This window comes from Arvicanthis niloticus, chromosome 17, assembly GCF_011762505.2.
Source record: "Arvicanthis niloticus isolate mArvNil1 chromosome 17, mArvNil1.pat.X, whole genome shotgun sequence".
Classification (NCBI taxonomy): domain Eukaryota; kingdom Metazoa; phylum Chordata; class Mammalia; order Rodentia; family Muridae; genus Arvicanthis; species Arvicanthis niloticus.
This window is the reverse complement of record NC_047674.1, coordinates 63,425,136-63,442,568: the sequence shown is the minus strand read 5'-3', so window position 1 is coordinate 63,442,568 and position 17,433 is coordinate 63,425,136. Positions and strand designations below refer to the sequence as shown.

Below are 17,433 nucleotides of genomic sequence, written 5' to 3'. Positions count from 1 at the left end.
CAATAATACTAACAAAAAATAATGTGTGCTACTGGGTTTCATTGTACTTTGTTATAGATTCTGAGCCCTTCAAATAAGATACTGAAATATTTTCAGAGGATAAAGTAGACTCAGAAAAATATGCATAATCTTCTTAGACACAAAACAAACCATTGAATGGAAGATTTCATAGTGATGTAGATTGTACTCAATATCATTTTGTCCTTCTCTAAAATATATATCACTATAGAAAATTATTAATCTCCTTCATGGTAAACTCAAATTTGACAATGAACATTTTTATTAATCAAAAGCATGCAGAAATGATATCTATAAATACTATGTGTAAGCTTCATGATTTAAGGTGTGGTTTATATATGATCTCCTTCACATTTGATACCAGACAAATCACACATTGTGTTCATAATGCCAGCCCAAATAACTGTTGAGTGATTACTTTTTCATTTCATAAATATTGTCAATCAAATGTCAATTATATATTATGAACAAAATCAAATCTTATGTTTTTATGCCACTATGATTTAAAAAAATGATAATAAAAACTCCTTTGTTAATGGAGAATGATCCAGCTCATTTTGACATGTTTCTAATATGTATGCTTAGATGCTGATTAGATATGAAAAACATTGTATTCTTTATCTAGGCAAAACTTAAAACTATCATAAATAAATGAAAATTTCAATGTTGAAACATGAATAAAGAATATGAGTATCTTGTCCTAGACACTTTTGGAGCTAGGTTTGTGAGATATGACACAGTCTTACCTGGCGATTAAGCAGACAATGTACCAGAAATATCAAAACACCCTGCAGGACATTGATGATGGTGAACAGATAGGCAATGATCGATCTCACTCTCTTCCCAACTTCAATGAAAATAAATAAGCCAATGCCCCAAGAACATCCCAATACAAATAACTGGACAATGGCTTTAAATGTCATAATCCTGGAAGAAAATAAGGACAACAAAGTTAACTACTGTCCATTAGGCTTTCACTGCAAGTTAATTTAGATTATTAGAAAATGTATGTATTTCATACATACATTTTTAGAAATTTTTTAGAAATATTTTACTTATTAAATATATACCTGTCTTACATACAAGATGCACTGGGCTAATGGTGGTGCAGAACTTATTTCAGTGGCCAACTAATGATTGGTCCAACAAAGGCCTACACCACAAAATGCACACTTCCTGGTTTGCCAAGAAGCATAGGTAGGACAGCTCAGAGACCCAGAAAAGACCCAAACAAGACTGTCAAAAAGTTAATTATAATTCCTAATGATTATCTGCTATTGTCATAGATCAGTGTCTAGCCCAATCATCATCCATTTGGGCATAATCCGGAAATGGAAGGAAGTAGATGAAGAGACTCATAGCCAAACACTAGGTAGAGCCAGCAGAGCCTTACCAAAGATGTGGAGGAAGTCCTATTAGAGGCAGCGGGGTAGAGGACACAGTGCAGATACAGCCAAATAAATCAGTGAAACAGAGATCATAGGGGCTCACCGAGAATGAAACAACAAACAAATACCCTGTATGATCCTCCAAATATATTTTTTGGCTATATTAACTTGGTGGTTTTGCTGGATTCCAACAAATGGAAAGTGTCTCTGACTCTTTTGTCTGATCCTAAGACTCTTTTGCTCCTACTGGGTTTCCCTGTCTAGCCTTAATATGAGATGAGGTTTTGTGCCAAGATTATTGTAGCATATTAAGCCATGTTTGGTAGTTTTCCCTGGTTTTCACTTTTAAGTGAAACAGAGAAGTGGATCTGAGGGAGAAGTGAGGTGTGGATAGGGACTTGAAGGAGTGGAAGGAAGGGATACTGTGGACAGAATATAATGTATAAAAGAAGAATGAGAGAAAAAATGATAACAGTACACACTTAAGAAATTTTGTTTCTATGTACTAAAACTTGAGGTTTTACTATGTTGAAACTATAAATGTCTTTACAGGATTTTGATTTGGACTGCATAGATGTCTCATTATGATATGGCTCTGAGGCTCTGAGGACCAGAAGTAGAATGTAAAGGCATAAAGATGAAGAGGTTGAATATCAAGTTAATAAGAATGAAGCTGTGATGCATTTGATGTCTGCTTAGCAGAATCACTTAAATGCCCTGCTTCTGAGCCCATCTGTGAGGGAATGTTGAGATTAAGGTTAACCTCTGTAAATATCTTTGAAGAACTATCTTTATTATATTAATTGAGGAGAGATGTTCTGCCCAATGTCACAGTAGTATATCCCAGAGCTAAGATGGTACCCTACGTAAAATGCAGAAAAAAAATCTGTATACATGCATGCATTCATCACCATCTTCTTTACAGTTGTGAATGCTATAGAGCAAAATATTTCAATCTCTACTTGCCTTGACCATCCCTCAATTTGTACTATACAAAGTCCAAGACCAGTGAGATTTAAAAAGACCCTTTCCTCATTAATAGGTATTTGTTGTTGTATATTGTCACAGCAATGGGAAAATAAATTAAGACAAAGCTCTTGGTATATGTTTCACAGAAACAATATTATGCCAATAATTTAATAACAAAATATCCATAGTACATAATTTTAAAACAGCACTGGATTAACTGAAATGTAGACTTTTCTCCTGTCTTCTATGCCATGTTTCTGGTTATGCCCAAGAAGTTAGTATGGAGAATTTTGTTTTGTACCTTTGTATGATTTTATATATTTGTGTGTTTGTCTGGGTACAGAAGGTAGGGCTTCAATCCTGCTAATCAAGAGCTCTATCTATGAACTTCAGTGAAACTCATTATTATATTTTCCAACAAGTATTTCTCCTCTAGAAAATGTTACAATGAGAACAGCTGATTCCACTACATTCTTACTTTGTGTCTTGAAGTGTAGAAACTTCTTTATTGAGAGAAGAAAGTTTGGTTCTCAAAATCCATATAATTTGAAAGTAGAACACCAGGTTTATCTGTGGGAATGGCATGAGAAAATGAATTGGAGGTTACTTCAGGATCTTTTTTTCATATACTACAACTTGTGTTGGATCTGAGGATAATTTTTCAAAAATTCAGAATTCCTATAGTTTCTATGAACATTCTCTGAAGTATTGAGTACAACCCACAATACAACTACAGCTGCCCTCATTTTTGATAATTTTCAGTATTTTTATTCAAAATAAACATTCTCAAAATGGAAGGCTATTATTCATTCATGTCATGGGTGGTTTGAATAGTTTTGGCCCCCATAGACACATGTGTTTGAATGCTTGGCCATAGCGAGTGGCACTCATAGGAGGTGTGGCCTTATTGGAGGAGGCATGGCTTTGTTGAAGGTAGTGTGCCAGTGCACAGGTGGGACTTAAGTTCTCCTATGTGCTGGCTCCACACAATCCAAAATATAGTTTCCTCCTGGTTGCGTGTTAATGATATTTTCCTCAAAAATAAAATTTTAAAACAAGCTAATGGAGCTTATTTTAATAAGCATATGAGGAGCAGATGTATGAGGACAATATATTCAGGAACAAAAGGCTTTCAGAATTAGATCTGTCTCCATGTCTTCACTTCAATTCCACTTTAACAGATGAAATGTGCATTCTATTCTATGCCAGCTGAATGTAGGCATACTCACAAGTAACAGTTACCTACCAGGATAATGGCTGCTACTGGTCCCAAGAAGCTCCAGATGAATCCTCTATGAAGGCTGAGCCAGCAGCTATATTTGGAAAATGGGAATTATTAGTCTCTGTCACTATTGAAGAAAGAGAATTGTACACCAGGCCATAGAATACGATCTAACACTATAATAATTCCAGGCTGAATTTCAGAATTTCTTGTCTGTCACAACCTGGGAGAACTGAGGAACATCTTTACCACATCTGAAGTAGGTGATCAAACTTGCAAAAGGTAAAATAACATGTAAAGCAATGAGGCACTTTAACCTCAGTAGCTGTCATTTCTCCAAATAAACTTGATAATTTCTATAATTTCCACAAGATAACTTTTTGTGATGTTTTGAATGTTTCAAAGATTTAGAACAATTTTTTTTGTAAAATGTAAATCTTAGGAAGATTGTCTCTGTGTAAGCATGGACACTTCTCTATTTGTTTTAAACTTCTATTGATTACTTCTGAATTTTCTCATGTATAAACTGTAGATGATATAGTTTAAGTAGGATGATATACATATAAATTTTTGGAGCAAAAGTCAAGTTAAATAGATGTAGCTGTTACAACTACATGGGTAAATGTGAGATAGTGAAATCAATACTTAACTGTAAGCTACATCAAACAATGAAAATTAACCATTTCATGTAAAAATACTCTGTTTTTTGAAGATTATCATATTTTGTCATGGAAAATGTCAATAACATGGTCTGGGCAGAGCACTATGTGTCTGAAACTATAATGTGCAACAGACAACATTTTAGGATACAAGAACAATCCACTTAATTTGTCTTATTGGTTTGAAAACTGCAACCAACAAATGAAATTGCCAAGTAGTAACATTTTGTATATAAATTTTACTGGGACTCAGTTACACTTCATCTTGTTGAGGTTTGTTTTTTTTTCTATGTATTGTGAAGATAAATACTGGCCCCCAAGGCCTGGTTGCTCCCAGTGAATGCAGAATCTTCAGGTAGATCTAACTGATGCTGTGCAACCTTGAATCCTCTCCCCCAAGTTATCCCTGATTGGTGAATAATGATGCCTACAACTGGGCAGAATTATGATAAGCAGAGTTTGGGATTTCTGAGCTTAGTGTTTGAGTAGGAACATGAGTGGGAATAGAAGATTGAGAGTGGAGAAGTGACTATATGGTAGGTGAATCATCACAACTTTGTTGTGAAGGAGACTGAATTTGCATTAAGAGCAGTTTAGATGAAATATACCAATTTACACCTCAGGGCTATTGATAGGGAAGTAGACTCAAATAGTTTAGAGGGTAGATGTCTGCCTAGCTCAAGTATATTAAATGCTTATTTTAAATATAAAATTTGTGTTTCATTTATCTGGGAACTGAATAAATAAAGTCGGGGTAGAGATCCTGATCTGCAATTAATTAATTTTTATAACACCTTACTTTATATATTAATAATGACTGATATCACCATAGGTATGATTTAGAGTAATTGGTAAAAAGATTATTTAGCCTAAAAACCTAAGATAATTAATATTTGGTCCTTTATTGAAACAGTTTCCCTTTTTCCCAATTTTGTCTATGATTCATGCTCTGCCATCATTCTGGATGAGTATAAGACTTAAAGTACACACTAAGAATATCTCTGAGTGCAAGATTGTTAATGTGGATGTCATTCTATCATAGGTATAACAAAGCTTGTAACTCAACACTATCAAAATAATAATCAATTCAACTAACTGCTGAGTGAAGAAATATGGAATTAGAAATTTTTTAGAAAGATAGAAATTGTTAACTCTTCATAATGTAGCCTTGAGTACTTTTACTTGGCTTCCTTTCAGTAATCACCTTTTAAAAAATATATGAATTACAATTATCCCCCATATGTCTATCAATGAAATAAAGAACTTCTATCTCCATAGAGTCATATAGAGAGCCACATGAGCAACAGACCAGCCTTTGGTAGTTGGTATTTTTCTCCTCATTGTTATTGCCATTCAAGGAAATAATCTCTACCTACTGTTTGAGGTTCCTAAAGAACACAACTCATCTTATTTTAATGGGGGACTGTAGGATTGCTTTAACTATTTCATATTTTCCTGAAGTTGTTTTCAAAGAAACACACAAGCGCGCATGCACACACACACACACACACACACAGAGGTATGTATGTATGTATGTATGTATGTATGTATATATGTATGTATGTATGTATGTATGTATTTGTAAACATGTCTGTGAAAGGACTTATTTTACCAAAATACTCAAGTTAATAAAACACCAGACCTACTGAAGGTTTCAGTTAGATTGTTTTTTTAAGGATTAGAAAATATGGAACAAAGCTTTGAGAATATGCATCTTGGAATCACACAGACTTGGTTCTCCCATCACTACTGCACAAACTGAGGGTGTAGCTGAAAGCATCCAGGAGGTGGAACAAGAAAGATAGGAAGCTCAAGGACACCATTGACTACATAATGAGTTCCACTCCAACCTGGGATGCATGAGACCATGTCTCAAAGAAACAAAGCTATAGTCTATTGTTATACACACACACAGGCATACACCACACACACACAGACACACACACACAAACACACACACACACACACACACACACACACACACACACACACACACACACACACGCAAATGGCATCTATGAATAGACAACTTTTCATGGTACAGCTACAAAAAACATTCTCTCAAGCACCAACAACAAAAGAAGACATGGAGAACCAATATTCTTGCTATTCATAAAAATATGAAAATTATAAATTTAGTTTTCCAATGAAAATTATGATGCTGATGCTGAAGTTACATTAATAAATTTTCTTCTTGCACATATACATATACACTATGCTTACTGTTCATATGTTCCATAATTCTTGTGGCCAGCTATTGCAGATATAGCAACAATAATAGCAGGAAGCCCATATCCTGCAGGATATATAAACCTCTTCTTGAATTTGCCTGAGTTGCTGTAGTTGGCCACTTTGAGATTGCTCACAGTGAGAAAAAGGTGTAGCCCTTCCAGAAACATCCACATAAAGGAAGCCAAGTACAGGTAGTGCAACATCCCTGCTATGATGGAGCACAGCACCTGGGAGAGAGAATAAAAAGAGTGTGAGGCAGTTGTCAGCTGTGCTTGATCTAATTCTCAGTATCTATTTTTTACTGTATGTTGGTGTGGGACAACAACAGGATTCTGTGTCATTTTGCTTGGAAACACTGCACTTTGAGGGAGTACCATATGGTCATTAAAATTTACTTTCCACATGTATAGTAAGTCACATTAGAAAATGTCAAGAAGCTAATGCTACCAGTGCATGCCTCATGTCAGTAATGCAGAAGGTTTCCTAGGTCCTTACTGCATTTCCAAAGAACTTTAAACATAACTTTTTTTTGTAGGTCTCAGGCTTTTTAAAAAAAATTGTGGGCCGGGCAGTAGTGGCACATGCCTTTAATCCCAGCACTTGGGAGGCAGAGGCAGGCAGATTTCTGAGTTCGAGGCCAGCTTGGTCTACAGAGTGAGTTCCAGGACAGCCAGGGCTACACAGAAAAACCCTGTCTCGAAAAACCAAAGGAAAAAAATTGTATATTTTATTTACATTTCATATGTTAACCCATTTTCCCATTTCCACCACACCCAGAAACCCTCTATCCTATTCTCCCTCCTCCTGCTTCTATGAGGATGTGCCCCCACCTTACCACCCATTGACATCTCCCTGCCCTCAAATTCCCCTATATTAGGAAATCCAGCCTTCACAAGACCAAGGATCTCCTCTCTCTCCTATGCCCAACAAGGCCATCCTCCCCTACATATACAGCTGGAGCCATGAGTCACTCCCTATGTGCTCCCAGGCTGGTGGTTTAGACCTTTGGAGCTCATGTTGGTTGGTATTGTTGCTCTCCTCGTGGGGCCTCAAACCCTTTCAACTCCTTCATTCTTCTCCCTAACTCTTCCATTGGGAACAACATGATCAGTTCTATGGTTAGCTGTGAGTATCCTCCTCTGTATATGTCAGGCTCTGGCAGACCTCTAAGGAGACAGCTATATCAAGCTCCTGTCAGCAAGCACTTTCTGGAATCCACGTCAGCATCTACCTTTGGTGACTGAACATCGTCTGGATACCCAGGTGGAACGGTCTCCAGTCAGCCCCTCCTTCAGTTTCTGTCCCACATTTTGTATCCATATTTGCTCCCGTGAGTATTTTGTTACTCCTTCTAAGAAGGACGGAAGCACCCACCCTTTGGTCTCCCTTCTTCATGAGCTTCATGCATCTGTGGTTTGTATCTGGGATATTTCAAGCTTTTGAGCTAATATCCAATTATCAGTGAGTACATACCATGAGTGTTCTTTTGTGATTGGGTTAACTCACTCAGGATGATATTTTCTAGTTCCATTCATTTGCCTAAAAATTTCATGAATTTATTTTTAACAGCTGAGTAATGCTCCATTGTGTAAATGTACCACATTTTCTATAGCCATTAATCTGTTGAAGGAGATCTGGGTTCTTTCCAGCTTCTGGCTATTATAAATAAGGCTGCTATGAACACAGTGCAGCATATGTCCTTGTTATATGTTGAAGTATCTTCTGGGTATATGCCCAGGATTGGTGTTGCCAGGTCCTCAAGTAATGCTATGTCCAATTTTCTGAGGAACCACCAGACTGATTTCCAGAGTGATTATACCAGCTTACAATCCCACCAATAATGGAGGAGTGTTTCTCTTTCTCCACATCCTCACCATCATATGCTATCACCTGAGTTTTTGATCCTGGCCATTCTGACTGGTGTGAGGTGGAATCTCAGGGTTGTTTTGAGTAGTATTTCCCAGATGAATAAGGATGTTAATTTCTTTAGGTGCTTCTCAGTCATTCAGGATTCCTGAGTTGAGAATTCTTTGTTTTGCCTCTGTATCCCATTTTAAATAGGGTCATTTGGTTGTCTGGAGTCTAATTTCTTGAGTTCCTTGTATGTATTGGACATTAGCCCTCTACTGGATGCAGGATTGGTAAAGACTTTTTCCCAATCTATTGGTTGCAGTTTTGTCCTATTGACAGTGTCCTTTGCCTTACAGAAGCTTTGCAATTTTATGAGGTCCCATTTGTCAGTTTTTTATCTTAGAGCATAAGCTATTGGTGTTCTTTTCAGGAAATTTTCCCTGTGCCCAAGTATTTAAAGTTCTTCCTCACCTTCTCTTCTATTAGTTTCAGCATATCTGGTTTTATGTAAAGGTCCTTTATCCACTTGGACTTGAGTTTTGTACAAGGAGATAAGAATGGATCGATTTGCATTCTTCTACATGCTGACTTCCAGTTGAACTACTACCATGTGTTGAAAATGCTGTTCTTTTTCCACTGGACTGTTTTAGCTCCTTTGTCAAAGATCAAGTGACTATATATATATATGGGTTTATTTCTGGGTCTTTAATTATATTCCATTGATCTTCCTGCCTGTCTCTCTACCAATATCATGAAATTTTTATCACGATGGCTCTATAAAACAGCCTAAGGTCAGGGTTGGCAATTCCCACAGAAGTTCTTTTATTTTTGAGAATAGTTCTTGCTATCCTGGGTTTTTTGTTATTCCAAATGAATTTGCAAATTGTTCTTTCTATCTCTATAAAGAATTTATTTGGAATTTTGATTGGGATTTCATTGAATCTGTAGATTGCTCTCGTCAAGATGGCCATTTTACTAAGTTAATCCTGCCAATCCATGAGCATGGGAGATCTTTCCATCATCTGAGATCTTTTTAGATTTCTTTCTTCAGAGACTCGATATTCTTGTCATACAGATCTTTCACTTGCTTATTTAGATTCACACCAAGGTATTATATATTTTTTGTGATTATTGTGAAGGGTGTCATTTCCTTAATTTCTTTCTCAGCCTGTTTATCCTTTGAGTAGAGAAAGGCTACGGATTTGTTTTAGTTGATTTTAGGACAAATGTTCTGTGCTGCCTCCTGGAGGTCTTCAGTGAAATCTATATGCAATCTTTTATGCTGGGCTCTTGAAAATAACATTGATTGACTCTCTTTCCATCTTGATATTATTTTTCTTCCTAGTTGAATGAGTCTTAGATAAAAGGCAAAAAAAAATAAATGTTCAACAAATCTTGGTTGCAGTATCTGTGTTTAGAGAAAATGATTATAGCTCCCAGAGAAAATCATTAACTGTTTGTTAGTGCTACGTAAATATTATAAATGTCCTCTCAGGATGACTTTTCATCACTTTCAGTAAATGTAAACCAGATTTACATATCATAAATAATATGATAATAGAAATAAATATTAGAAAATTGAGTTTTAAAATAGATATTAATTTTTGATCTGTAAGTATCAAACATACATTTCAGCTATAACTATTTCTTTAGTATCATCTTTGTTTAGTATATAATATTTCTTTAGTATCATCTTTGTTGTTCTTGTTTTTATTATTATCACACTATGTGTACATGTGAGGAAGACAAAGATTAACTTTCCATGTTTTTATTTATTGAATTCAAGGTACTAAGCTTTTGTGACAATTGAATTTACTCACTTCAGAGAAAGATAATTTGTCTGACTAATTTATTTTACAAAATATTTTTTACCTTATGTTCATGGGTGGTTTTCCTGTATTTATTATATATGTGGGCAATATTTATGCCTCCATTTATATGTATCCGAGGCCTCTAATGCAAAAGGAAATCATTGGATCTCTTTGAAATAGAGTTGCAGACAGCTGAAAGCTGCCATGATAGGGCAAGTTACCAAATCTAACCCTTATGCAGGAGCATTTAGTAGTCTTAAATATCTCCAGCTACATTGCTGACTTATTAAATGATGATTAATATAGTAGAAGAAATTGTGATGATCACAATAAGGGGTTGAAATGTATGATATAAAAGTTGGATGGATTTCAAAATTAAAATTTTAGAGATGTGAAACATATGTGAAGTGCAGTATGGAATCTACGCAAAATGAGATAAAGGCAGATTATAGACTGTTTAAAAGATATTCAACTACTTGAGTCAAAAATGATTTCTCAGGGGTGATGATATCTACCAGTAATCATGAAAAACTTAGTTTGGCCACTAGACCCCACATAATATAAAGAAAGAAAATAAATATGACAAGATATCCTTTGACTTTTATATGTGGACTATGTATAAATATATATACACAGTAAATAGATACATGTAAATAATTTTATAAATATATAAGTCAGGAGGATAGCAATATAAATTATTAGAACAATAGGATGGAGACAGTGTAGAGAAAGTATTAAGAAAAGTGATGATTTTTTTTCTCAATTTGAATGGTCCAAAATCAAAGAAAACTCTTAGAATTGTCAGAAACTGTGAATAAAAATAAAGATATTTACCATACTTAGGCTTAACTGTACCACAAAATCTTGTCTGAGATAACTACATATTGTTATTTAAAGGGATTATTGTCAGCACCATTTGCATTATTTTTAAGGACAACTTGTAAAAGATGGAAACAACCACACATTCTTCCAGATGATAAATAGTTAACCAGAATGTGGTAAATCATACAATGGACTGTTATGGCTATAACATAAAACAAACAACATAACATAACATAACATAAAAATAACATAACATAAAAATGAGCTTTCAAAAATGTCATTATCTCAATGGATATTAAAATATCACAAACAGATGCACACATAAAGAAGACAGGCTGTTGTGTTCATTCTGAATTAAAACAGCCTTCCTGAATATAGGCTCATGAAGCTCATAAAGAAAACAACTTACAATCCTCAAGATATACCTGACATTGACCATGTTAACATGGCCAATAGTGTACATACAGTAAAACTATCTCAAAAAGACCTCCACTGGATCATGTGGCTGATCAGCATTCATTTCCCCCAAATACTTCAGCATCCCTGTCTCCCAGGAGGTCTGCCCCAAACATAGGCAAGACTCCTGACTCAATACTTATGACAAATGGAACCCCCACTGAGCGCAGCAGGCCTGGGATCTACCTGAACACCATTGCCTTTTTAGTCAGCACCTCTTCCTGCACTTGTGGCAGAATGGCATTACCTGCTCTGTAATTCCACAGCTCTGGCTATCACACAGGAGAACTGTTCTAACCAGAGAGAGAGGAGGCCTGCTCTATCAAAGGAAGAGGAGGCCTTTTCTAACCAGAAGGAAGCCTCCAAGAAGGCCTGTTCTAACTCAGGTCACACAACTCCAGCTACCTTTGTGGAGACCTGATTAAATCAGAATGGCTAAGAACTCAAGTGGTAGCACACACTGGCAGCAGGCAAGGATGTGGAAAAAAAAGAAACTCTCTTCCATAGATGATGGGGTTGCAAACATATAAACACTATGGAAATCTATATGGCAATTCTTAGAAATTTGGAAATATTTCTACCTGAAATCCCAGCTACATTGATCCTTGGCATATACCGAAAAGATGCTCCACCATAACAGAAAGATACATGCTCCACTGTGTTCATAGCAGCCTTACTAATAATAGTCAGAAACTGAAAGCAACACAGAAGTCTTTTAACCAAAGAATGGATACAGGAAATGTGGTTCATTTGAACAATGGAATACTATTCAGCCATTAAAAACAAGGACTATGTGAATATTTCAGGCAAATGAATAGAATGAGGACATTATTAATTTTTCAGGCAAATGAATGGAACTAGAAAATATCATTTTGAGTATGGTAACTCAGACCCAAAAGGACCATGCATGGTACATACTCACATATAATTACATATTAGCAAAAATGTACAGAATATCTATGATACTCCACCAGAGACCACAGGAAGTTTTACAAAATGGAAGGTCCAAGTGAGGATGCTTGTTTCCCACTTAGAAGGGGGAACAAAATAATCACAGAAGACAGGAAAATTGAGGAATCTAGGTGGAAAGAGGAGGGAAGGGGAAAATGAAGGCAGGATCAGATATGTGGATAGACAGAAGAGTAGCCCAGAGAGCTAAGATAATGAATGAGAATATGTAGCTGCCAAGGTTGGGAGTTGGAAAGAACCTCTAGAAAGTCCCAGGAAACTGGGAGGTGAGATTATCCCAGGGCTCAGTGGAGGTGACATTAGCCAAAATGCCCAACCATAAGGAGATAGAACCTGAAGAGTCCACCTCCAGTAGATACACAGGTCCCACAGTGAAGGGATCGGGTCAACCACCCACCTCAAATTTTTTGATCCAGAATTGTTCATGTCTTAAAAACAGAATGCAGGAACAAAAGCAGAGCAGAGACTGAAGGAAAGACTCTACAGTGACCTACGGAACTTTGGATCAATCACATGGGTAGGCACCAAACCCTGACACTATTTCTGATGCTATATTTTGTTTTCAGACAGGAACTTAGCATGTTGTCCTTAGGGTTTTACTGCTGTCATCAGTCGCCATGACCAAGGCAACTCTTGTAAGGACAACATTAATAGAGGCTAGCTTAGAGGTTCAGAAGTTCAGTCCATTATTATCAAGAAGGGAGAGTGACAGCATCTAGGCAGGAGGAGCTGAGAGTTCTACATTTTCATCTGAAGGCTGCTAGCTGAAGACTGACTCCCAGGCAGCTAGGACAAGGGTATTAAAGCCCATACAAACAAATCCAAACCTACTTCAACAAGTCCACACTTCCCAACAGTTCCACTTCTTGGGCCAAAAATATACAAACCATCAGATTTCACTCCCTGGCCCCCATAGGTTTGTTAAAACACATAAGTCTATGGAGGCCATATCTAGCCATTGCATAACTTTAAAAAGTACATTTAGTCCAATATTCAAAATCCCCATAGTCTATAGCAGTATCAACAATGTTAAAAGTACAATGTAAAAGTTTCTTCTGAGATTCATCCAATCACTTAACTGTAACCCCCAAAACAAGGTAGGAAACCAGCTGGGCAAACTTCAAACTCTGCATCTCCATATTTGATGTAAAAGTTTGTTTCAGATCTCCAACTCCTTTTTCATCTTTGTTGATGGCACCAAATTTAGCTCTCCTGGGTTCTATTCCCTTTTAGCAGCATTCCTCAGGACATATTCTATGGCTCTGGCATCTCAAAATTCTTGGGATCTCCATAGCAACTTCAATGTTATAGCTTCTTGTTTTAATGTCTGGGATCCACACATGATTATCTGGGCTCTTCCAAAGAGTTGGCATTACTTCTTCAGCTCTGCCCTCTGTAGCACTCTAAACTTAGGTTCATGTACTCCACTGTTGCTGCTGATCTTGGAGATCATCCCATGGTACTGGCTTCTCAAATATGCTGGGGTCTTCCACTGCAACTAGGCTTCACCAATAGCCTCTCATAGGCTCTATTCACGGTATCAAGCCACGACTCCTTTGCATGACTCCTTAATTTCTAGGCCATCAACTAAAACTGAGGCTGTATCTTCACCAGTGGCCTTCCATGGCCTCTCACAGTGACAAGCCCAGCCGCTCTTCATGACTCCTTCATGCCTTCAAACCAGTACCTCTTATCTATTACCAAGTACAGCTGCAGCACAAAATACAACCTTGGCTATCAGTGGAACACAGCTTGTTTATGCTTTCAGCAAATACTTCCCAGAAGATTTCACCTCAGTGATTCTGGTCTCTTCTTAATTACAAGTAATTTCTTAGCTCCCCCTAACCACCATCAATTGTCCCAGTAGCCCCTTCTATTCTGATTCTAAACCCACAGTAACATAGACAAAGCTGCTGAGATCATCTGCTTCCTGTTGTTGGAACATAATCTCCCATAAAACATCTTATGAGTCTTCTGTTTTCCAATTCCTTCACTGCTTAAGCTTGGCTGTTGTGCAACTTGCTCTGTAGATTGACCTTGAACTCAGAGATCTGTACAACTCTGTCTCCTGAGAATAAAGTTGTGCACCACTGTGTTTGGATTTAAGCTTTTATTTTTTTTCTTTTTCTTTCTTTCATTCTTTCTATTGTTTTTTTTTTACCTAGAACTTGCTCTCTGCCAGCCTGGACTGGAACTCAGACATTAGAGATCTGCTTGGCTTTGTCTCCTGAAAATAAAGATATATAGTACCATGCCTGAACTTTAACTGGATGGGATCTTGCCCCAAGTTCACCACTCTCTTAGTTCAACTCATTATCCCTGAACACGGGATTCAGTTCCATTTTACTTTCCAGTACTTCCTTAATACTTGAACTATATGTTTATAATTTTTCTTTCTAAGCTTGCTGCATTTATTCAAAACACAATTCATGAGACTTAAACAGAGAACAAAGTCTCTTCTGAGATTTTTCGACATTTTCTTTGTTAATGTAATTAATATAAATCTCTTTACCTTAGACTCAGGTAGACTCTTTAGACAAGAGCAAAAACTAGCCACATTCTTCACCAAAATACCACAAAACATCTACACCACATACTGATATTCTTCTCTTCTCAAACCTCTTGGGCCAGATCTACACCACTCAAATGACTCTCAGTAACAGTCTTCTATGTTCCTACTAAGATAACCATTAAGCCCCATTTAAACCATTCTACTGCTTTCCAAATCCAAAGCCTCCAAATCCACATTCTGCAAAACAAAAGCATTGTCAGAACTTTCACAGCAATACCCTACTCCTAGTATCAAGTTCTATCTTAGTTAGGGTTTTACTGCTGTGATCAGACACCATGACAAAGGCAACTCTTGTAAGGACAACTTAATTGGGACTGGCTTAGAGTTTCAGAGATTCAGTCCATTATTAAGGTGGGAGAGTGACAGTATCCAGGCATGAAGAGTTGAGCCATCTTCATGTGAAGTCTGCTAGCAGAAGACTGACCCGCAGGCAACTAGGGTAAGGTTATTAAAACCCACACCCACAAGGCCACACCTACTCCAACATGGCCACACCTCCCAACAGTGCTACTCTCTGGGCCAAGCATATACAAACCATTACAGATGGATATACTCTAAGAGGCTCTACCTGTAGCTGACTGAGACAGTTGCAGCTACTTACAGCCAACCATTGGAATGAGGTCAGTGACCACTATGAAAGAGTTTGGTGAAGGTTTGAGAGCAGAAGGAGATGGTACCTTCATAAGAAAACAAAAATTGTCAATTGTCCCTGACAACTGGGAGAACCCAGAGACTAACCCATGAATTAAAGGTTATACATGAGATTGTATGAGGCCCCTGACACATAGGTAGCAGAAGACTGTTTTATTTGTCCTCAGTGGGACAGAATGTGTGTAATCCTGTAGATACCTGATACCCCAGGGAAGAGTGATAATAGTAGCTGCCCCTCAGACACATAGGGGAGGGTGGAGGGTGTGAAGAACTTTGGGATAGAGGCTGGGAGGGGCAGCAATATTTGGAATAAAAATAAATAAGGTAATTAATTAAAAACTGCCTCAAAAAGATAATCTGATTAGCTATGAAGCTAAGATGAGACAGTCACTCCATGTCAGTTATTTGGAGAATACTCCCTGGCCTGTCTACCTGCTTGCAAATTGCAAGGGACTTGTAGGCTTGTTTATCACTTGAGTCACCACCAGTGCTAGAGTGAACTTATTGGCAATGCAGCTGCCTTTCTGTCACTTTTGCCCACATTGTTTTAAGTAACCTCAGTAAAATTCTTGGTCTGGATAATCTAGAAAGACAGAACACAGATTCTTGGTTGTTTTGGTAGCACATTGCGGGAAATCTCTTGAGGTTGAAGCCTGTAGTCATGCCCTCTACCTGTAGCCCTATATGACTGCAGGGTGCAGATCAAATGGAGATCTTAGACTGCCTGCCAGGAGTCTGGAATCCAGGGTTGTAATGAGATATGTGACATTTCTACACAGGCAATGGACACTTGTTGGGTCTCTGGCTATCTCTAAGCCAGTGCTCTACTGGAAACCAAATCATCCTTTCACGGTCCCACAGTACATATATCCTTTTGCATTATATGTGCATTTGACTGGTCTGTATTATGCTATGGGAATTTGTATCTTTGGACTGTACATGCTTCCTATGTACACGTGAGAGGCACACGTATGTGTGTGTTATGTATGTGTGTTGTTTGTATGAATATGGTGCATGAATGTATGTGCATACATTTGTGTATTTGTATATGTGTAGTTAGTGAGTCATGTGTATGTTATGCATATACGGTGTGTGTGTTTGGTGTGTAAGTGTGTGGCACATGCTTGTATATGATGTGTGTTGTCCATGTACATTTGTACACAGAGTTATTCTGATTTGTGGTATGTACACATCTGTAAACATCTATGCATATATGCGTGTGAAGCCAGTTGAAGATGTGCTGCTGAGACTCTCTACCTTGTTCCTCTGAGATAAATTCTCCCACTGAGCCTGGCTCTTGTTACTTTAGGTATGTTTGTTGGTCAGTAAACTGCACAAAACTTGTTGACTTCATCTTCCATGTGACATTTTATAAAGATGCTGTGATCTGAACTTAGTTGTTTGTGCAAAAACAACAGATGATCTTCATCACTAAGCCATATTCCTATCCCAAACATACCATTTCTATTTTATTATGCTAAGTTCTTACTAGATCCCATAATAAAACACTTGTATATTAGAGAAGAAGCATAAAGCTATTAAGCTGTGAGCACTCAGAATTTCTTTAGCTGTATAGGGCTATCATATATCACAGTGGTCACCGATTATAACTATTTGTTATGCATTTAGAAAAAACTAAAGATAGGTTTCAAGTTCGTGCCACACATGAAGATAATCTTTAGAGCATATCCTAATTTGCTTTATATACCCTCTTTTCAATCTGTGTCACAGAGTTCTTTACAAAAAATCAGATATATCTTAAAGAATAGATATTCAAATCTCAAAGTGACACTTCTGATAAAACTTCTTTTTA

At 37.1% G+C, this 17,433-nt stretch overlaps 1 protein-coding gene across 5 annotated transcripts in view; it reads right to left on the bottom strand.

The window, feature by feature from the left end:
- Nucleotides 1–17,433, bottom strand: part of Adgre3 (adhesion G protein-coupled receptor E3) — a 107,584-nt gene that overhangs the window by 31,790 nt on the left and 58,361 nt on the right. For all 5 annotated transcript variants that reach the window (XR_013104739.1, XM_034521695.2, XM_076915410.1 and 2 more), the window contains 4 exons: nt 6,480–6,715; nt 3,622–3,688; nt 2,854–2,945; nt 765–945 (listed from right to left, as the gene is read on the bottom strand). Coding sequence is in view for 4 of the 5 variants with exons in the window: in XM_034521695.2 (XP_034377586.1) it covers nt 765–945; nt 2,854–2,945; nt 3,622–3,688; nt 6,480–6,715 (576 nt within the window). In the remaining variant the exon portion in view is untranslated. The remainder of the gene's footprint in view (nt 1–764; nt 946–2,853; nt 2,946–3,621; nt 3,689–6,479; nt 6,716–17,433) is intronic.